This window comes from Saccostrea cucullata, unplaced genomic scaffold (assembly GCF_032062105.1).
Source record: "Saccostrea cucullata isolate Sc308-1 unplaced genomic scaffold, CSIRO_AGI_Scuc_v1 ctg7442, whole genome shotgun sequence".
Classification (NCBI taxonomy): domain Eukaryota; kingdom Metazoa; phylum Mollusca; class Bivalvia; order Ostreida; family Ostreidae; genus Saccostrea; species Saccostrea cuccullata.
In genome coordinates, this window is record NW_026936491.1 from 25,560 (window position 1) to 48,817 (window position 23,258).

Sequence of the window (23,258 nt, forward strand, 5' to 3'; positions counted from 1 at the left end):
TGATTTCTAGTTTCTATTGCTAGTATATTTATTAATTATTTATAATAGTTTACTTAAAAAATTACTCTCAGTTCCTTTAAACAGTGTAAATTGAGAAATCTCTAGCTCTTAAAGTATAATTCTTTTAATTGTACATAAATTTCAGATGCAGTTTTGTTTATAAACATTTAATTAATATTTTGTTTCATTAAAAATATTTTCAAGGGCGATAATGGAACAATAACTCTTGTTTATAGATGCGTGTTATTTTACATGCACAGAAAACAATTTGTTATTCTGATTTAAAAAGCAGTGCTTCAGTATGTTTTTCATGATGGGAATTAGATAGGTATGAGAGTAAATTTTATTTTTATATTTACCTCATATTTCTAATTTAATTGTGAGATAAGAAATAATTAATCTTTCTATTTACCATATCAAATTTTCTTCACACCATGATTTGACATATTATTTATTTCCGAAAAAGTAAGCAACGCCACAATTTGTCAACATTCAATAAAGCCAAACCATTGGCATTAGAATATGGATTTTATCTCAAAAAATACTGACGTAATATATAGTTGGCTCAATAAATGTGTGGAGATATACAAATGGTTAAAGGATGTTCAAATATGTCAGAAAATGCAATCTTTTCCAGTTATACAACTAGAAGACCTAAAGAAAAACCAAAATATTGGTACATGGGGTACAGTAAAACATATATACATTTTATACAAACTGGTCAGAGGTACAAAAAATATAATATATACAATACAGAATATGTTACAAAATGACAAAAAATGAAAACGAGAGAGAAACAGGCAATAAGTATCATATAAAGAGAGCAGGTAGAGTCATAAATTTTTAGAATAAACATACATTATTTTTTTCAGAATTTGTTTGTTTTTAGTTGACATAAGTTCTGTAAATTTAATAATATTCGGTCTACTAGAATAATGTTTACCTTGGAATTTTTTTCCTTTCATTTTCCAAAGCTTTGCATTCTAGAATATAGTGAAATTCATCAGCAATTTGACCTTTACTACAAAGTGTGCAAAGTCTTTCAGTGGTATACCACACCACCTTCCAGTTTCTACTGGTAAATGATGGTTTGTGGTGCGAAATTTTAATATAATTTTTTCTAAATTTAGGCGATAATTTACAAAGATAGTTTTCGAATCCAAAGTTTTGTTTCTGATTCTGTAATTTTGTCCTTTTGAAGAATTATTTATATCACTGAACCAACTTTGAATAAATTGATCTTGTAGTATTTGCTTAACAGTAGCACTTATCCATTCATAATTAATACTAGCACCTTGTAGGTTCCATACATTTGATAAGCCACACATGTTACAGATTTTCTGTATAAAGTTTAACCAAGGATTTGTTAGATTTCCATCAATAAAGTTTTAGTTTATATTTTTATAACAAATTTACAATTTTTTTTTGCGGGCCGTAAAAAAGTTTTGCCCATTAATAAATAATTCTACTTTATATTGATATATAAAGAGGAAAACGACCTGTTTCACCATAAACCATATATGATGGCGTGGAACTTTTTAAATTAAATACATGCTTTAAGAATTTCAAATGTAAACGTTCAATAACATCTAGATTTTCATAACCCCATACTTCAGAGCCATAGAATAAAACTGGCATAACAACTTTATCAAAGAGATCAAATTGGCAGTCGACTGATAATTTAAATTGTCTGATTTTTCTGATAATGCCGTACATGTGCTTGTTCATACAGATGTTTTTTGTTTTACGAAAAGAACCAGTACGTGAGAATACAACGCCTAAGTATTTAAAATCTTTCACATTTTGTATAACTAAATTGTCCATTTTGTCTCCATTTTGATGACAATAATTTCTCATATTAATCATTGACGTTTTTACATCGATAAATCCATTGGGTGAGCAAATGCATTAAAATCTATTTAATTTCCGATTTGATGCTTTGCATCAATTTTACTTGCTCCTTTATAGATTTGCCAAGTAGAACATTTTTTTCAAAATGCTACTCCTCCTACAGTTTTGGTTTGATTTCAATATAACTTGGCACACTTAAGTTGACTACACTAAGATACATAATTTTGTGTATTGGTTTTTGATAAACAGTGTTGCCGTGGTTACTAAAAATAGAAAGTTCTAGAAAAAAATTTCTTTGAAAATGCTACTCCTCCCACAGTTTTCGTCTGATTTCAATATAACTTGGCACACAAGTAGACTACACTAAGATACATAATTCTGTGTATCAGAGTTTGATTTCGATGAATGATGTTGCCTTGGTTACTAAAAAAAAATCTGTGAAATACTTTCAAAATGCTAATCCAAATATAATTCGCACCATTTACGCACAGCCTTAGTTTTTTGCAATCTGGATTTGCAACGGTACCAGTCCCACAGTTTTCGAATAGGTGCAGCAACAATGCTACTTCGCTGGGGTTCTCAGAAATTCAGATCCAAAATATGGGTAGATGGCGTTCAAATGCATTCAAAAAGTGCATTCGCATTCCTACACTCAATTTGTGAGTCCTCACCCTGCTCTCTTATTGAAATGTAACCCTCTTAATGTTAAGTCATGTCATGCAAACAGGGGTTGCATGCTAATTTTTGATTTGGTTTTTCCTTTTTTACCCAAGTTCATTCTTGTTACCCTCCGGTCAGGGGTTGGAAGGTGAGTCATTGGCTTAACAGTCAGGGGCTGTAAGTCAAGTAGTTGTCATGTTAGGATTAGCTAGTGTTCTAATTGTACATATCATTGTATTAGGGTGCTAAGCAATAATGGAGGCATTTTAAGTGTGTTAAAGTCGCATGTCTCACCACATTTCTTCAATTTGTAGGATGGGTTTTGTTGGATGGGGCGTTAACAAGCTAGCCAATATTTGCGCTACCATTGACTCAGCAAATTTTGACTACCTTGTTAAGGTGGCGATGTAACGCCCCATAACATATTTTGCATTATGTAATGTTATTGTTTTTTCTAGTCCCATTAATCTACTACTACAAGTATTTTTTACTTTTTTACTTAAACAAATACATTTCCATGTTGTACATAATTTATTTAGCAGATGCAGAATATGTTCATGTAATATTGTATTTTTAGCCTAGTTGCATGCTTTTTGATTGAGCATACTGTGTATTTCATGCAACAGGCTTTCATGTATATTTTATTTGTTTATTTTCATTTATATTCATAAATGACCTATTTTATCTTTATGGAGGAGTTGTTCTATTTCTTATTATGAGGGTAGGCAGACAGACATAAATACATTATACAATAAGTAAATTTGCATTTTTTTTTGCATTACGTGATCTGTAGCGTTATGGTCAAAGACAATATATAAAACCATAACACTACATATCTGCAGCAAATATGGAAGCCACTAGAGGGTGCAGAAGTCGGACTTTTTCCAGAATTTCCCAATTCTGGTGGAATTTCATCACATTTGAAATACATTTCTCATAGGAAAACATTGAGCACAAGCTTACCTATCTGAGATTTTTACACATAAACTGCATCTGATATTAGCACAGACACCTGACGTTACTTTTTTTTCTTTTAATAAAAAAATACACATACCTAATAATAAGCTTATCATTAGGCAAGGGTATTCTTTTTTTATTAAAAGAGAAATAAGTAATGTCTGGTGCCTGTGGATATTATTGTGTAAAATGTATAAATCTGGTAGATAGGCAAGCGTGTGCTTTGTTTTTTATTTTAAAAAAATTTAATATCTTTACAGCTTTAATTTACATATTTTGTTAGGAATTTAAGTGATGTATTCATTTACAAGAAAGCATCTAGGATGTAAATAATTTTTTTTTAATTTTCTTCGAGAAAATACCAAAAAAAAAATCATAAAAAATCAAGAGCTAATGGCCTTTCAATGTTGAAATCAATATATAAAAAGGTTGATTTCATAGATCTATAAAATTAAAAAAAAGTTGGTGTGGCATTCCTTCGTTATACAATATATAAAAATTATTTGAAAATTGTAATTATAATTTCTTTGATAAACACATGCTAAGAAAATTTAGTAAGTAAACAGTAAATATTTGGTGTTTATTTCATGTACTTAATGACTTTCATTTCCCCTGAAAAAAACAACCCTACCCACAATTTCCCCTCACTGTCCACACTCAGTCCATAAGGATCCTCAAGCCCACAATTATCCACACATCTGAGGAACTGTCCATTCTGATCTAGGATGTGTAAACAGTCATTTTGACAATCAGTCACAATGATGTGACCCATGGAGTCTGTCACTATGTGTGTGGGACCAAATGATCTCTCTCCCCCTGGAGGTTTGTCGTTGTATCTGAATCTGACTTTTCCTGTCCTGTCCACTACTACCACTTTGAAAGCATTACGATCAGATGCCACTATATCTCCATTGTTGTTCTCCACCACATACACTCCGTATTCTCCTCCTTGATAGATTGGATCGCCATGTTCATCTTTATCTATTTCCTGTGTCACTCTCTGTCCCTGATAACGGACTATTTTATAATGAATAAGATCAGTGTTTTTCATGCTAACTAGGATGTCCCCTGACCTGGTACAGCACAGTCCTGATGGAAGCCAGTCCCTTGGTATGGTGATCAGTGTCTCTGTCTGCCCATCTCTGACAATGTTCACAGTTCTATTGGGACCATCACTGTATATCAGTTTCCCCTGTCTGGTCACTGCAATGTCATTAGGGAATCGATTACATAAACTGGTGACAGTGTCTTTTACAGCTCCATGTATGTCCACACAGGATATCATTTTGTCTGTTCCACTAACCCAAGCTTTATCTGATCCTACACAGGCCACTTTAAGTAAGTTTTTAACATTTGTTGGAATGTTGGCAATCAATCTGGCTTCTTCTAATAATTCTTTAACAGATAAATCTGTCAGACTGGATAGTGATGTCTGTGTCAGTGTAGCCTTGTATTCTCCTAATTCTATACTGAGTTCTCTCCCTAGGACTGTGTTTGTTTGAAGAGAGGGCAATGATAAATCAGGTATTTGTGGAATGTTTCTGTATTCCTTCAGTTTCGATTGGTAGTTGTTGACACCAGACACTTTGTTGGACTTAAGGATTTCTTTGTTTTCTTGAACAGTTTTGATCATACTAGAATTCTGACTTCTGAGTTTTGACTGGGATGATTTTAGAGTTGTAATTTGATGATTTCTAAGTGACTGGATCAGGGATTCCAGTTTGTTAAAGATGTTGTCCACCTCTAGGTGCCATTGTTTTCTTTGATCTTTGGTCTGTTTCTGTAAATCTGTAAATTGGGCTATAGATTTGGAAATTTTGTTTTCTGTGTCTGAATCCTGTGTTGTGGCCTTCAGGATAATGCCCTCGATTTCTCCAGTTTCTTCTTTAATTTTTTGTCTCTTCAAAGCTACGGTTTTATCCATGTCCTCAAAAACATGACCTTTATGTTGACCAGTGAGACATTTGATGCAGACTGGGACATCACACTGTTGACAGTGGGCCTCACATCTCTGGTGGGAATGAGATGTACACTGAGGGAACACAAGCTGTACTGTACGCTTTGTGAAAGGAACAATGTCATGCTTCATGGACTTGAGGCTCTTGACATGCTTATTGATGCAGTCTTCACACAGACCGACTTGGCAGCTGTTACAGAATTGTTGGACAGGTTTGGCACAAAGGTCACAAGTTATGAGTTCCTGTGCCTGGCTAGTGGCAGTGGCCATTTCTTTTCCTACATTATAGTTATATCTGAAAAATAACAAGCTGATAAAATAAAGAAGCGATGCATATAATAATATGATATATTATCCTGTTTTATGGTAGATTCTAGCTGCATTAATGTAGCCCTCTCCGATTTTTTTATCTGATATTTTTTGGAGAGTGCTCCATCCCCCCCCCCCCCCCAAGAAAGGAGAGGGCTACATTATTGCATCTAGATATATCCATCATATTTAATTAATTAATCCACTACCTTTAATAATAAACAAAACAAAAAAATTCTTGCGCTGTATTAATAATTTATATATAATATTAAATCCTAATTTGAATACATATATATCCCTAGCAGTCTACTACAATTGTGACCATATTGTGTTAATTAATTCCAGGTATAGCTGGTATTTGTGATCAGGTGATGTTTGTGTGTGTGTGAGAGAGAGAGAGAGAGAGAGAGAGAGAGAGAGAGAGAGAGAGAGAGAGAGAGAGAGAGATAAAGAATAAATATATACGTTGTAACTATTAAAATGAGCTAGTCATAGATACATACTCATAGTTTCAGGTGTTTCTGTTGAAGTATTTCAGCTAACTTTTTTTTACAACTTTCGGTTTGTATTTCTTCTTCCTGGTAGCTTGTTGTCACGTGACAGGCGTTGTTACCTGACAAACAAAATTTCTGTGTCAACCATTTGTATGTCAAATAAAGGCTATCTGTAAAAAATTGCAAAATATAAAAACAACACTTCGAAATATATAAAGCATAACCGAAATGCAAATGGAATTAAAGCGAATCTTAGCGGCAACATCTCAATACATATATATATATATTAATGAGGGAAACGTGATTTATTTGTGAAAAGAAGATTTTTCCATTGCATGAATTCTATCGAGGCTTAAAATCTAGTTAACAACAATTGATTGAAATTCTAGTACTGCCATCAGGCAGTTGTCCCCTTGTTTTGTGAAATAAGAGTAATGAATAGTGTCTTTGAGTAAAATAATGATACTGATGGGGTTGGAAGCATACCTTTCAAAAACGATTATGTGTTTTTGCAAAGAGAAAAAAAAATACTTGAAGGTCCTTGTTTCAGATCATTTTTTTAAAATAACTTTTTCTATTCAATTTTATAAGGGACTCGACAAAGATAAAGAACATATTGCTGTAGTTTTTAGGTGACTTCTGTTTAATTCTAGAACGGGGGGTGGGTGGGTGGGTGGGGTGGGGGGGTGTCAAGTCAGATTATTTATGGAAATGCCTCTACATAAATAATATTTAGTTTTAGAATGAAAGGAGATATTAAGGATAAATAACACAAACAAACTTTTTTCAGAAATCAGCATTATTTTTCATAGATTTACAGTTTAATTGACATCCTGAATAATGTTTACCAAGTAGAGTGAGAGAATTATATAAGATTTTGTCATAAGGTTAAAAAATTGTACAAAATTTTGTATGGAATTATATACAAAGCAAAACAAAATCTCATATCTAAGCACCAAGGGAATCCTACGATTTCTTAATATTTCAGGGATTTATTATTTATGTCATTTCAAATCAAAATCAGTCAAAAAATATATATCAACCCGCGCATCCATTTTTTGTTTGTGGTAAGTACCCTTAAGAATAAGACGTAAATTTAGAATATATAGGAATAATAGGGTATGATATGGAGTTCTCTATCTTCCTTCAACCCAACCCCCTGTCTTGACAAAGAGGTAGGAATCTTCACTTTCGGTTGAAATAGAATTTTATATTGCACATTCTTCCATTGTTTGCTGTGTTTATCTTAAAATATAAAGAGATAACGAACAGTTTTAAAGCTCAAAAATCCATAAAGCAATAAAAATCAAGAGGAAAGCAAACATGGACCTCCAAAAAATCAGAGGTAGGATCAGGCGCCATGGAGGAGTGGGCATCACCTGCCGACCGGTCACACCCGCCATGTGCTCCTTGTCATGATTGGGAAATAACAAAAAAATCGTATCTACAATTCAGTTCAGTAAATTATGATCTTACAATTAGAATGAAAAAGTGGTATGCTACAGCTCATGTCATATTCAGATTTCCGTTGCGGCTTGAAAGAATTTTTAGCTACCTGTGCTTGCCCAAATGCTTCTTGTTAACTATACATTTATTTTCAGTATAGGATCTTGACAGTCAAAATTTTTACATCCACCAACAACTTCAGCTCTATCCCAATCATCAAGATTAAATGGTGTACATTCGTTATCATATCTGTTTCTATTGTAGATTTCTATGCATGTACCAGACTGTTAATATTTTGCTTCCTATCTGCTTTCTGAGAATTCTCCAAAGTTTCATACATAAACAATAAGGCTCTGTTAATCCCATTAGTAAGCAGTAGTAAAGCTCTGCTTAACACTTTAGTAAATCCATAAATTGCTCATTGAATGTATAGAGTGGGTCTGGATGACGAAATACCCTAAAGTAAAAACAAATTTTCTTTCCATCCGACAGTTTTCACTAAATCGGAGCTGATCCAAGAATTAGAAAGATCACATCAACAAATTGTTATGGTTCTAGCCGACAAGGCTTGTAACGCAGCTTCTTTGTTTGCAAGGATCATTATTAAACTGTATTATAACTCGGTTTTATTCCTACCTTTTAAAATCTTACTTATATCTGCAGTTCACTTTCTAAAGATTTTTTTTTTTCAGAATCACATTTCAGTATTTAGAAGATTTAATATTCATGTCAACCAAGGCAAGTTTGATATATTCTGTATCATAATCATTACTGGACTCCTACACTGAATAAATATCCTTACAAATAGAGATACATTACTTAGTACAACACATGCTTACTAAGACCCAATTCCTAATCCTTACATAAATATAAACTACTTCTGGAGGAGAAACTTTAGAAGTTTTGTGCAACTGCATGCTCTACAAGATGTGGGATCTCAAAACTCCAAGAACTATTAGAAAATTGAAAATCGACAATTTGTAAAATTAAAGACAACACGTAGGATGCAAGATTTATTATATATTTTTACTGAGTATAGACAACGAGAGGCAACTCACAATTAAATTGTAAGAGAAACAAGATGGAATTCCATTTATCCAAGGTCAGCTTGCCTTATTTATGTATTGAAATTCTGTTATCACCTGCCTAAGGTTTTTCATGTCTTCAAACCTATTTACCATTCAATATCATGCTCTGTTATCCATCAGGTTTTAAACCGAGACAGGCGGATAAAGTGATTTTATCCTGGATTTCAATAACCTAGTTTAAAGTCGACATTTTGTACATTCTTTAATCGTAATAATGACCTTGAACACAAAACTACTCTATTATTGGGTCATATTTCGCTTGAGTTGTTTCTTACCGATATTTTATTAGGCCTTTGTAATCATATTGAATTTGACTGTGGAACGTCCCGTCTTCCTAACTGTTCGTCTGGCTGGTGACAGGGGATTTTTTCTCCCTCTAGGAATTTTATAACTGATCCAACCTCTAAAATTGTAGGGGATCTGAGTTTTTTCCTACTCTCAAATTTGCATTCTTTTTTGAATTTTTGAGATCGACCAATGCTCGTTCTCTTTAAACTTTTCAATATGCGTCATGTATGTTTTATTGTACGGCTTAGCATGTCTTTGTGTTTTCTTTCACCTGCATAGGACAAACTGAAGGAGTATCCCTATGAATGAACATTGACAGACTCTGTTTTAAGGCGAAGTCGTATCATGTTTGGATGCACTGATCTTACTATATTTCTATAGACAAATGGATGATGAAGCAATGCGAAGTAACTTTCTGTCGGAAGCCTGTCCTAAAGAGACAAAGCGCTGTATATCACTGGTGTTCTAACTGTCCCAGTATTACAGAAACACCTTTAATATAAACAAGCTGGGAAATGTTGAACTTTCTTTGATGTTCAGAATTCAACCTTTCTGCAATCAGCCTTATCAATCTTAATATTTTTTTTCAACGCTTAATTCAACAGTTTTGTGGAATTTTTATCAATATATTTAACGTATGTATTTTGCATTCATATAAAAAAAGAAATATTTTTATGGTTTTTGAAAAAAAGTTCGTATCATCAACCTTCCTTAAGACATATCATACTTATGCATACTTATTCATGTATATTTATCACTAATTTACAAATAATCAAAATTCAATTCCACGAAGAATTATTTTCTTTTTTGGTTTTGAACCTTTAAATTCCCCTAAACAGTAAATAAAGTTATATATCGCATGGTTGAATAATTTTGGCTATTAAGGCGACAAAGGTGTACGAGACGTTTTTTAGTTTAAATCTATAAGGAGCAATGAAAATATCACGTGAAAAAAATAATATAAGCGACACTCAAAGACTTGGATTTCACTGTTGAATAATTTTTCGATATTGAAGTGAGAAATTTATATCAAAAGTTCTTCAATTTAAATTTGTTAAAAGTAAGAATAATGTTTTTAAAAATTATAAGTGAATCTCATGTTTTACATTGACGTAAAAGTCCGTAAAGACATTTTTCCAATAAAAAGATAAATGACTATTTTTTAGAGGTAATTTGATCAGAAACGTGATGTCCATCACTGACCACTTCTTAAATCTCAAAAATAGGATTTTAATTAAATTTATCAAAAGAAAACTCCCCCTCAAGGTGCCTATGGCAGTTTGGTTTCTTTAATGACAATAACCTTGGGATTATTGTACTACCTTTATGACCTTCATGTTCACCTTATTGCCAGATAATGAAATCAAGTACCTCCTGAAATTCAATTAATCGACTACGGGAGACTCACAAATTTAAAGGCAGAGCTGTATTATCCTAAACAGGAAACCGAGAAGTGTAAATAAAAGGAAGGTTTACAAAGGAACGAGAATTAATCTGAGTAAAAAAACAGAGATTCATATTTCATTACTTAAAGCCATAGTTCAATGACTTAGCTTGAGACCTTCAAGAACCTTTACTTTCATGTTGAAGTTTGTCCAAGAACATAAAACATTGATAATGAAGAAGATTCAAGCGCAGTGTAGATAATTATTCGATCCTTTAGTGCAACCTTACAATTAATCCTTGGACCATAAATTCAAGAACATGCATCTAGAAGTTGTTTCTTAATACGATTGCACACATAGGATACACCTATGCTATGTAAATATCAAATATAGATCAGGTGAAATGGATGATTGAATATCCATTACAGACCCATTACTCACAAAGAACTCGCGATGTAGGATCCATAAGCAATTCAATATGAAAATAATTCAGTAAAATATATGGAGATAACAAACAGTGTTCAAGCTCAAAAGTCCATTTAACAATGCAAAATAGGAGCAAATTATATACACACACCTCCAAAAATATCAAAGGTGATATCAGGTGCCATGGAGGGTTGAGCATTCCCTGCTGATCGATCACACCCACCTTGTGCTAATTGTAATGATTGGAAAATGTTCAAACGATAAGCTAACAACCAGTATGAAAACGTCAGTTAGCATTTGACTCATTGATAGTTAATTTGTGTTTGCTATATCGACCATAGACTTCTTATATTCTTGTTTCAATTAATTAGTAATTAATTTACCTTTTTTCAGAAATTGTTCATTAACAGGTCATGTTCTTGCGTATCAATTGAGATAAATAGACCCCATATGCAGCTGATGAGAATATTTTGCTGAAAAAGAAAGAGAAGTTAACAACTGAAAAGTTAAATCATCACGTTTATCATAAAGCCTTTTCAAGTAAAATATACAAAAACGAAACAAAGGGATCAAACTATAAGGAATCTTTTATTTCAAGCTTAATTCAAAGTTGGGTGTAAAAAGCGTCTGTGATTCTGTCTAAATGAATGACCTCAAATTTTATTACATGAATATATCATTGCGCCAATAAAAACACTGTCTACAAAGGTTGATGATTTTCTAGAACCCCAAAACATGAAGGCATTGTAAATTGATAAGTCTGCGTGTGATTTTATTTTTGCTGGGTGGGCACTAACAGCCGATAAAACGTCTGTCTTTATCCTCAGTGGACAATCGGCCCAGGATCAGTAATGAAAGTAACAAAAGCGTCATTTGATTTTCGATGGAAATTAAAGGATTGTTATATCATCGAATGTAAAGAAATTGTCTTGTATCTACATCCTTTGGAAAAAATAAAATGAAGTCACAGAAGTTAATTAACCATATTTCCTTAAGGATTCATAGCAAAGAGAAAGTAATATACGTATCGACGACGTATTATCAATTAACAATAGCTACTTCTATTGCCTTCTATATTCTACTGTATTCTATATATTGACTAGATATATCAAAGTCAAATTGAAATTAAAGATACCAAAGAATCTGACTAATTCTTTTTTTTATTTTTTGGTAGAAAAGGATTTTAATTGTAAACATGCTATAAAATTTCTAAAATGAGGTAAACTTTTGACAAGCAAGTCGATGAAACAGAGATTTATTGTACTTTTATTAAAGTATTGTATTTTTGTTGCAGTTTTTCTTTTTACTTGATGATGATAAATAGCACATGGTGGATGTTGCCCGTTTAGCCGGAATATTTTCTCTTCCATGACAACTTATCCGATCTCTGATGTTTTTACAGGTCCCTATTTGCTCTGCTCCTTATTTGTATCATATCTATGGAGTTTTAATTGGATTATTTCAATAAATAATAGGATAGAATCTTCAACTTCTTTTGTAATGCACGGTCCTTAAAATTCATGTACTCACTCCTCCATGGCACCCGATCCCACATCTGATGTTTTGGAGGTTCGTGTTTGCTCTGCTCCTGTTTTGTATTGTTTTAAGGACTTTTGATCTTTAATACTGTTCGTTTTTTCCATAGGTTTCATCTACGGCGCCGCTGGAGGGCCAGGAAAAAAAAATATTTTTATTTGTTCGGACGAATTAGATATTCGTTCGAACAAATTAGAAATTCGTTCGGACAAATTAGTTATTTGTTCGGACGAATTAGATATTCGTTCGGACAAATTAGAAATTCGTTCGGACGAATAAGTTATTTGTTCGGACAAATTAGATATTCGTTCGGACAAATTAGAAATTCGTTTGGACGAACTAGTTAATTGTTCGGACGAATTAGTTATTCGTTCGGACAAATTAGATATTCGTTTGGACGAATTAGATATTTGTTTGGACAAATAAGTTATTTGTTCGGACAAATTAGTTATTTGTTCGGACAAATTAGAAATTCGTTCGGACGAATTAGATATTCGTTCGGACGAATTAGTTATTTGTTCGGACGAATTAGATATTCGTTCGGACGAAATTAGAAATTTGTTCCGACAAATTAGAAATTCGTTCGGACGATTTAGTTATTTGTTCGGACGGATTAGATTTTGTTCGGACAAATTAGATGTTTGCACAAATTATCTTTTAAAAAGAGATATACAATTTGTCTATTCCTTTTTTAATACATAAATAGCTCTTTGGACCATGACATACACACGTAGCAACTAGACATGTGCTATTTAAGTCGGGTATGTTGTAAATATTCGGAAATAATTGTTCTATACCGGTATATATTATAGACCTAAAGTCTGCCATTCTGAAAGTATATTATCTGAGAGCCCACTAGTAAATTCAAAGGGCCAGATACTTCTTATCAAACATCTTTTCACTCCCATCCTTTGCACACTCATAAGATTTCTCATAAATAAACATCATCTGGTTCTACCAGACCAAGTTTGCGGGTGGTGTTAAATTGGTAACACTGGGGTGCCAGTGGTCAGTTACCACTTCATTGAAAAGATGAGATCCACTCCTTAAGATTTTATTCATACTGCAGGCAATTGGTACGGGAAAAAATTGGCACTGAAAAAGTAAGCCCCCCCCCCACGAAATAGGAATGTCAACTTTGGGCAACTTTTCCTGTGTCCCCCCTTTTTGTTTTGCTTGTCAACTTTTCAGGTATTTTTTTTCTCAGCCCCCCCCCCCCCACTTTCAAAAACGCTGCTACGCAGCTGTATTGTATTATATTAGATTAACTTCGGACTCAAAATATCGAGCCTCTTATTCGATGGGTCTTAATTTTTTAAGGTGGGGCTTACTAGCTAGGACATTTGTAGTTTTGCTTCTATACCGCTGTTCCCACATTTAACTAATTTGTGATAAAGGAGCAAAAAGTTGGAATCTCATAAGTCCATCTCCAATGGATTTTTTCTAAGATCATTAAGAACTGTTATTACGTATCTATATAAATTTTATTTTATATTCAAATATCAGAAAAGCGCATGAATTAAAACATGCAGGTATAATATTGACCAAATTAAACACACGCACCTTTCCGGGAAAAGGATAACAAATAGATACATGTACGTTCCTAGACAGTGCAGTAAAATTTAAAAACACATCATAATATTAATGCAAGTTAAGCTTCTCAATGATTAAGACAATCGATCGTTTTTAAATAGAGGAGGGGGGTTGTTGCTTGAAAATATTTTGACATTCATCCATTCATGAATTATTTTCCCCATAAAAGGGGTTGGTTTCATAATTCCCCCTTCTAGTGAGTCACTGGCCTATCACAATCTTCGAACTGGTACTCAACTGTTAAAGAGTATAAACAAAATTAAGAAATGCTGAAAGTGAAATTAAATAGTTTGTTCGACTACATGTACCTTTCCAATAACGGGAGGGGGCTATAATTATGCTCTGTAAATCAATGGGCTATAGGGAATATACCAGATTGACCGGTTGACATCTTAATTCACCGGCTCGCGAGTCATAGGAACAACCTGGTATCAATACGAACAGGTTCATTTTTGTAAAGTTTTCTTAATTCACAAACAGGAATATTTAATTAAAAACTCAGTGAGAACCTTTTAATAATTTTATACACCGCATATGTACCAGATTGATGAATGATGAAAATTGAATGTTTTACGCCGAATCGGCAATATTTCAGCCACATATCGGCGACATATGTATCGGAAATGTATTTCAAAATCATTCACATGTTATGATCAATAAATGCAGGGTAGTTAATTAAAGTAATTTTTGCAAAGAATCAAAATAAAATAAAACGTCTTAGTGCAAATCGCACATTAATCGCGGTGTCCTGAGAGTTGTTCAAATTCTCTCTAATTCGTCCGAACAAATTTCTAATTTGTCCGAACGAATATCTAATTCGTCCGAACAAATATCTAATTCGTCCGAACAAATAACTAATTCGTCCGAACGAATTTCTTATTTGTCCGAACGAATTTCTAATTTGTCCGAACGAATATCTAATTCGTCCGAACAAATATCTAATTCGTCCGAACAAATAACTAATTTGTCCGAACGAATTTCTAATTTGTCCGAACGAATATCTAATTCGTCCGAACAAATAACTTATTCGTCCGAACGAATTTCTAATTTGTCCGAACGAATATCTAATTTGTCCGAACAAATAACTAATTCGTCCGAACGCATTTCTAATTTGTCCTAACGAATTTCTAATTTGTCCGAACGAATATCTAATTCGTCCGAACAAATAACTAATTCGTCCGAACGAATTTCTAATTTGTCCGAACGAATAACTAATTCGTCCGAACGAATAACTAATTCGTCCGGACGAATTTCTAATTTGTCCGAACAAATAAAAATATTTTTTTTACCTGGCCCTCCAGCGGCGCCGTATTCATCTTTTTAAATAGCAGTTGTTAAGTAGGACATGAGATTTTCTGGTCTTAATATGACAGTACGTACAACGCTGTTTAGGGACACATAGTATTCAGCATTCCTCTGATGGCCTGATCACGAGTAACTAACATTGATATGTTCACCTAACTCTAATAATGGCAATTTGTCTTACTATAAACAATTAATTGCATTGACCGAAAGTTACCGTTGATTGCATAAAAGCTTCAATATCTTGAACATGACAGAAACGAAAAATTCGCATATAAATTGCAGATTCAGTAAGCTTTTTCTTTCACGAATCTTTCACGTTTACTTTGGATTATAGAGATTCGAATTTGTATTTACCATTGGTGTTAACAGTGTCGTGCTAAGAAGTGTTTCTAAGCAGTGCCTTAAGGTATTCGATCCGAAATAGCCTCAGATTCAATGGATCTGAATGCAGAACAGATATACGTACAAGAGAGTTGATCCAAAGTGAAAGTGAATGAAAATTACAATGAGCAAATGAGAATATAGACACTTAGTGAATTTTTCGAATAAAAAATACGTTACATATCTATGACATGATTAGGAGTCCAAATACTTGAGAAAGACGTTAATTTTATCAAGCAACCAAGCTCAATGATAAACGTGACGCCTTTAACTTTTAAATCGTCATCTCCCCTTATGAAAGTCATCATTTTGTACGTCTATAGTCAATACAATGACCTTGTCAGCAAATACAGTTTATCATTAAGGCAAATGCTGACTGACGTTTTTCATACTTATTGTTAGTCTATTATCTTTACACTGAATTGTCGACGGAGTTTTTCGTTATTTCCCGATCATGACAAGGAGCAGACGGTGGGTGTGTCCGGTCAGCAGGGAATGCTCACTCATCCATGGCAACTGATCCCACCTCTGATTTTTTGGAGGCCCTTTTGTGCTCTGCTCCTATTTTGTACTTGTTTTATGGAGTTTTGAGCTTGAATACTGTTCATTATCTCCATATATTTTATGCAAATTCCCTTTTAAAACCAGCAGCATCATTTTCATCAGTTATTATGAAAGCATGTTTATCAATATAGAACTGTATTTCATGAAAACCCAGACCTCTATAAGCCACGAGAGATGCCCCTAATCGACACTAGGATAGTCAAGTGTTGTCAGACTTTTAGAGGATTTGTGAGTTATGTGTTTTGGAGCAGTACTTAATGTCATCATATTCTAGGTTCTTATCTTTGGAAGAAGAATCAGGTTTAAATGCAGCACAACAATCTGTTACTTGTGTCGCTAAAATAGTCATGCTTTTTAAATATAATTAAAGTTAGGAAATGGCCCAAGTTTAGTGAAAAGCTTATTTTCATTTGAAATACTAAACTGGGCACAAAACTGATTGATTTCATCTCAAGGTATACCATATTCAGTGCAAAACACATTGCCGTATATATTGTCTCAACAAATAACTTGTTGCTTTTCTTGAGGAATATTCAATGTAATATTCACTGTTTTCAGGTTTGTAGTTATGATTATTTAAGGAATCACTGTCTAGTTAGGAGGGTATGCCAGGGCATCAACAATAGTAGGAAACATGGGACAATTTGCAAAACGGGCGAAGCGATTCGATTGTTTTACAAAAGATTATAATCAAAGCAAAAAAGGGGTCCTAGATAAATAAACTCTTTTATAAGTAAAAGAACATTTACTTCAGGAACATCAGATGTTGAAATGATTAATGTTTCTGTGAAAATTTGAAGTTTCAAAGTACAGAAAAAACAACGCAATTAAAGTGACGCTGGTATTCCTCAGGGACAACAGTTATGTATTCATTGGAAACCAGGTGTTCCAACAAACTTTAGGAAACTCAGATGGGCATTAATTGTGTTTCCAGATACATAGGGTTCATATCGGACATGATCGTTTGAGAGGGGATGCTTTCACTCTCTTGACACCTGATCCCACCTTTAGAATTTCTAAGGTCCGTGTTTGTTTTCTTCACAGATTTGTATTGTTTAGGGATTTTTTTTTTTCGATCTTCACCTTTCTCACAATATAACAGTTAATTGGCCTAAGTGTTAATGTATATAAATGTTGGTATTCTCAATTAAAATAAGAATAAAACATTTTTCTCCCTGAGAAAATATGCGATTTTTAATAATTTTTTTAAGATAAGGCACCGAAGAACTAAAACAGCTCTATATTACAACAGTCAAATTTTTCTAGAATTCTTTTTAGACTTGCAACAATTTTAAAGAAGTTCTCTTTCAATCTTAAGCAATAAATTTTTTCTTATATTAAAAAATCTATTTTCAGTTTTTCTCACTGTAATTCTGGAATTGTCAAGAAAAACTAAACAATTTGTTTTTCATTGGGTCATTTTTCATGCATGTGTTATCAACTCAACAGTGTTTAAATGCAAGAAAGATCTAGAACAAAACAAATTGCTTGTCTTTTTCTCTTTTTATTTTCGGTTATCATTCTCAATAATTTAATTTGAATGTATAAGCATTGCATGTAAGGTTAAAGCAATTAAAATAAATATAAATTTCTAATTATGTATGAATTGCAGATATACCCCCCCAAAAACGTATGTTTTAATATATACGTATATACGTATGTTTTAATATCACTGTATAAAATGAAATAAAATGGAGATAAATAACAGTATGCAAGTTCGAATGAATTAAGCTATAGTTATATGTTAAGAATAGGTTCTTTTAGGATAAGAATCACAATGAGTAATTATGTTTAATTATATTCATTAACCATGGATTACATTTTAACACGACATTAATTAAGCTTAACGTTTTAAATGTAAAGTTGTTCGGTTAAATGTTATATAGTATAAAACACAAGCATATTAAAGGTGGCTTCTAAAATCAATGAATTTAAAGATAAATCTATATTTCATAAGTAAAATAAAATTCAATGTACACTGCATGAGGTACATTTTTCTATAAAACATTCTAAATAAAGTCCTCTAATGTGACAAGAACTGTATAGCTACAGAAAGAAATAAAACAGTATAGTAAATTTATACAGTTTCATCTTGATATATTGCAACACCTACAACGAAAGTAGTCTAAATTCATAAACTGATCCAATGAATTTTTTTTGCAAAAAGTACGTTTACTTGAATACATTTCTAACTTTTACTGAGTAAATTTTATCGATCTATTTAAGGTATCATCATGACTTTCTTTTATTTCATCATGGTAATTAGTCCGTAATAAGAGACTAGGTTCCTTGGTGAGCATTGTACAAAGAAATACTATTTATTGACTTAATGATTTCTGTAGACTTTGGTGCCATCAGTTCTGACTCCCAGGAATTTGTCCTGGGGGAGATAAAAATAGATAAAGTGCTTGCCACAGAAACTTCAAAGACTGAATCTGTGCATTATTGATTTTGTGCATTAAGTTTGTATATTGTTGGACATACAGATTTGACATATTTTTCTTTTTTTTTTTGTTAGTCTAATTTATATGTTAATCATAGTTTCAGCCATGTTTGAAAAGTGAGAATTCATAATGTGCATTGCCTTGTGATAATATGTAAAGATCACTGTGTTATATTTGTATGTGAGAAGCTAGGGAAGAAACGCATATGTAACAACTTAAAGTCATATACGCTATATGAATGCCGAATTTTGTGTGAAACAAAATGATTAATTTAATGATTTGAAACACATGAAGTGTAATGAAAAAATAATACTTTCCCCAAAATTTTACTATAGACGACGTTGTAATAACAAAGCAATTAAGCAATATCTGGCAATTAAGAATTCAGCCTTTTTATAAATATTGATACAAATGTAGTAATTTGTAGTAATTGTTACTGAGTAACAAGAGAAAACTGTTCTCTAGATTTCATTATTATTAGCTGTATAAATTATATTGGGTCTTCACTCCTTTGAAAGGAAAATAAGGTTATGTCCCTTTTAAAAGTTTTTTTTTCTTAAACCACGAACAAAGGACTAAAGATTAAAATATGTATCTTTCATTTAATAAAAACAAATCCTTAATTGTTTTTAAGAAATTTTTGGAATAAAAGAGGAGTAAAGGATGTTTAGAATGTTTAAATCAAATCCTCTGAAGTAACTCAGTCTGAATATGTCTTTTCTTTCTTTTTTTAACAATACATATATAAAAAAGGATTGGAAATGTCTCAGAAAAAACAGGTTTCTTCACCAGTAAGCATGAGTATTAAAGGTAAATAGTGAACTTTGAGCTGTGCGTGCTTGAAAATTATCTCTTACTGTCTTCGGTATAGTGAGTTATTTTTCTGATGTAAGACCTAAATGTTTAAGGATATCCGATCCTCAGCCAGGAAGGATAACTCCAAAAATTAATATTTAATTTGAAATGCAACAAAATGAAGCTTGAAAATTAAATTTTTTCTTGCAACAATTTTCATTTTATTCATCTTTAAAAGATTCAAGGGTTTTGGAAGTCTTAGACAAGGTCTTATAAAAGTTGACATTTGTACCCTATAAAAGGGAAAAAAATAATAGAGTTTTAGAGAAACAAGATTTACTTGAATTCAGCCTTAGATGCCAATGCCTATTAGCATGATATGAAATAAAAGTGATTTGTGGTGTCTTGTAATGATAGCAAAAGCATTTTACACTTTGTATTAAAGAATACATGACCGAAATAGAAGACACAAATCACCAAATAAGTATTAAAATCATGACAATTTCTCTGAATGCCTCCATATCTATCGTTTTTTTAACCTAAAATATATTTGTTGATCAATTTGCAATTAGAAAATGCATTGCTGGTATTCCAATTCACTTTTTCTGCAAAAATATTGTTGATTTGACAATTTTCCCTATATAACATGATTAACTTTAATCTTCAACTTTAAAGAAATACTGTGGATATATTTAAATAATTTTGGGTATTCAGAGATACTTTTATGAGTATTTTGGATTACTTAAATGCTTATTTTATAAACCTGAGGATCGGACTACCTTAAATTTGAAAAAGACTTCTATAAATAAAGATTTATATTTCATACACAGTATCACACTTGGTTGATCTGTTACAATATTTTTAGACATCATCACACTTGATTGATCTGTTACAATATTTATAGACAGTGTCACACTTGATTGATCTGTTACAATATTTATAGACAGTGTCACACTTGATTGATCTGTTACAATATTTTTATGTTCTGATTGTGAAAGGACTGATTTATTTGATTTAGAATGTCACAGATATTACCGGTAACTTGCGTTATAGAATGATGTCAATAAACTGTTGGCTTCTTCATCTTATCTAAATTAATGCCCATTGTATGAATTAACAAGTTTTCTGTAAGCATTGTATATATTATACCTAGTCCCCCTTTTTTTATGGGTCACAACTTGTCAAATTTCATCAAAGCCGAATTAAATTTGAATTGAGATACGGAGTTTTAATTTTCTCAAGAAATACTGACATACCAGAAATTGACTCAATGAATGTTTCCAGAAAACAAAATGGGCCTAATTGTGGGATGTACAAACAGTAAGAAATCACAATCTCTTCCAGTTATTCATCTAGAAGACTTATAGAAGAGGATGTTTTCAGAGACCATGAAATTTACATTTATTTTTTTGTCTTATGATTTGGCATTCAAATCATCACTATAGTGTGGGGTCAGTGTGGGGTCAGAATGAGTGATCAACATTTTTTCAGTGATATAATTTGTCTGTAGTACTTTTGTCTATCTGTAAACTTATCACATTTTCAACCTCTTATCAAGAAACACTGGGCCAATATTAACCAAACTTACCAAAAAGTAATCTTGGGTGAAGGGGATTCATAATTCTTCAAATGAAGGGCCACACCCTCGTTCACGAGCAGATAATTAAGAAACGTGAAAATGCGTGTCATGTTTTAAAAAAGTTTTTTTTCGAGAACTACTGTGCTAAAAAAAGTTGAAAATTATATTTAACTTTCCTTACATGTATACATTCAAGTTTCTTCAAATCATAACCCTGGGGATAAGGAGAGGCCACAGGGAGGGGGTCAAAAATTAAAAATAGAATCTTCCCAAGTCAAGAGTTTCTGATCCGCTCCGGTCCATATAAACCCTTGACCGAATAGGCCCATTTGACGGGGTCAGAAATTCGCTCTTTGATTGGCCTCATGAAACTTTGCATGAGCCAATCTGAAACATCGTTTTATTATACAGGAAACTTAGATTGTAGACAATAAAACATATTATCTCGCTATGGCTCTTTAGTAGGCTCCTTCTGTTTGGCCAATAGCAGAGGTCAACAGAGTTCAACAATGCGGTATCTTACTAGATGGCGCCATAGTCGACTCCGTCAAACTCGGCCTATTCGGTCAAGGGTTTATGTGGAGCGGAGTGAATCAGAAACTCTTGACTTGGGAAGATGCGGTTAAGTAGACTGAAGTTTGTTCAAATCATGATCTCTTAGGGTAGGGAGGGGCCAAAATGGAGGATCAAATTTCTACATAGTGCACATGTATTATATAGGGGGGGGGGGGTGAAAAATCTTCTCAACAACAGTCATGTTTAATTATGTTGAAATGGAAAAATCAGGTTGTGACAATTCAAGTATGTTGAAAAAACGTTTTACTTACCGGTAACTGAATATGGGGGGAAAATTCTCAGGATTAGCAAAGCCATGATTTGTCCTTTTAAAATGGAAGCATCCTGAGGTAGTGTAGATTCATGCAAGTTTCTTCAAATCATGTCCTCTTGGTGGTAACTAAGATAGGGCCACTCTGGGCGTTCAAAGTTTTAAATAAGTATATATATGAAAAAATTTAAAAACGCTGCGGAAGAACAAGCATTCCCATGAAATTTTAAATTCCAGCCCCCTTCAACGTCTCTCTGTACACTTTTCAACACGGAACTGTTTGTGTATTTTAATAGCTAATGTGCTCAGATGAGCGATGTAGCCCTTTGGCCTCTTGTTTAATTTTGTTTCAACATGTATTCCAACATACACATTACAAAACATAATGAAGACTCTTGATTGCAGGAAATAACCTCTTTAGGGTTCATCGATACTCTGATAAGAGAGATAACGCTTAAAGACATAAATGTCTATTATTCCTTTACAGATTTGCCAAGTTGAGATGTCTTTTTTTTGTCCCATTTTGCCCTGCAAGCTATGCTATAATTGTTTGTATCTTACTTATAAAATACATTTCTTTTAAAAAATCAGTAAGGTTTAAGCAACATTTTATCTGATAGAGCAAAGAGTTTATGAACCTTAAAAACTTTAATGAGTATACTTGATTCCTTGTTTAATGAAGTACATGTATAAATTTTATCACAAACATTATAAATATTTCTTGTACAGGTATTTTAATACTTCTTTTAAGAAATAAACAACAATGTTAAAAAGTTCTCTAGAGGAAGGATATGTAGATAACGAACAGTATTCAATCTCAACGTCCATTAAACAATATACAAAACAAGAAAACATTGATGTAACCATCAATTGCCGCCTGGGAAATATATAAAGTAAACAATGACAAGTTTACCTTTAAAAAAGATAGGTGAGCTAGCGCCGTAGAATTTTTTAACCACAGAAAGGAAGATCCATGATCAAGTGATTTATTTTGCTGAATTCTTTAATTATCATACCCCCCCCCCCCGCGTGAAAAGCGGGAGGGTATTTATACCCCCTCGAGAGCTCTAGCAAAAATGAATCTTGATCAACAAACTGCTTCGATATGTGTAAAAAGACATGCGTCTAATTGATGGAGACGATAGTCGCAAATATTTTTAAAAACTTGTAGTGGGATAAAAATCAAAGAAAAACGATACCATTTTAAGCTTGATCAATTCCTCAAGTAAATGTTGGCTGCATAAAATATAAATTTAAGTAAGACACACACATCATTTATATTTAAAAATGTATTTATTTTCAATATTAGAATATAAAACACGAACTGTGCAGAGTACGTTTTAATCCGAGAGGTAAAATTCGATTTTCTAAAAA

The 23,258-nt window shown here is 32.7% G+C and overlaps 1 protein-coding gene across 1 annotated transcript; it reads right to left on the minus strand.

Moving 5' to 3' along the window:
* Positions 1-4,048: 4,048 nt before the first annotated feature.
* Positions 4,049-6,319, minus strand: LOC134245714 (E3 ubiquitin-protein ligase TRIM71-like). Its single transcript, XM_062727974.1, has 2 exons — positions 6,238-6,319; positions 4,049-5,720 (listed from the first exon to the last, which is right to left on the minus strand). The coding sequence occupies exon 2, from the start codon at positions 5,693-5,695 to the stop codon at positions 4,049-4,051; it is 1,647 nt and encodes a 548-aa protein (XP_062583958.1). The 5' UTR covers positions 5,696-5,720; positions 6,238-6,319.
* Positions 6,320-23,258: the final 16,939 nt, after the last annotated feature.

Coding starts and splice junctions, on each gene's coding strand:
- LOC134245714 (XM_062727974.1), bottom strand. CDS start 5,695: ATGGCCACTGCCACTAGCCAGGCACAGGAACTCATAACTTGTGACCTT.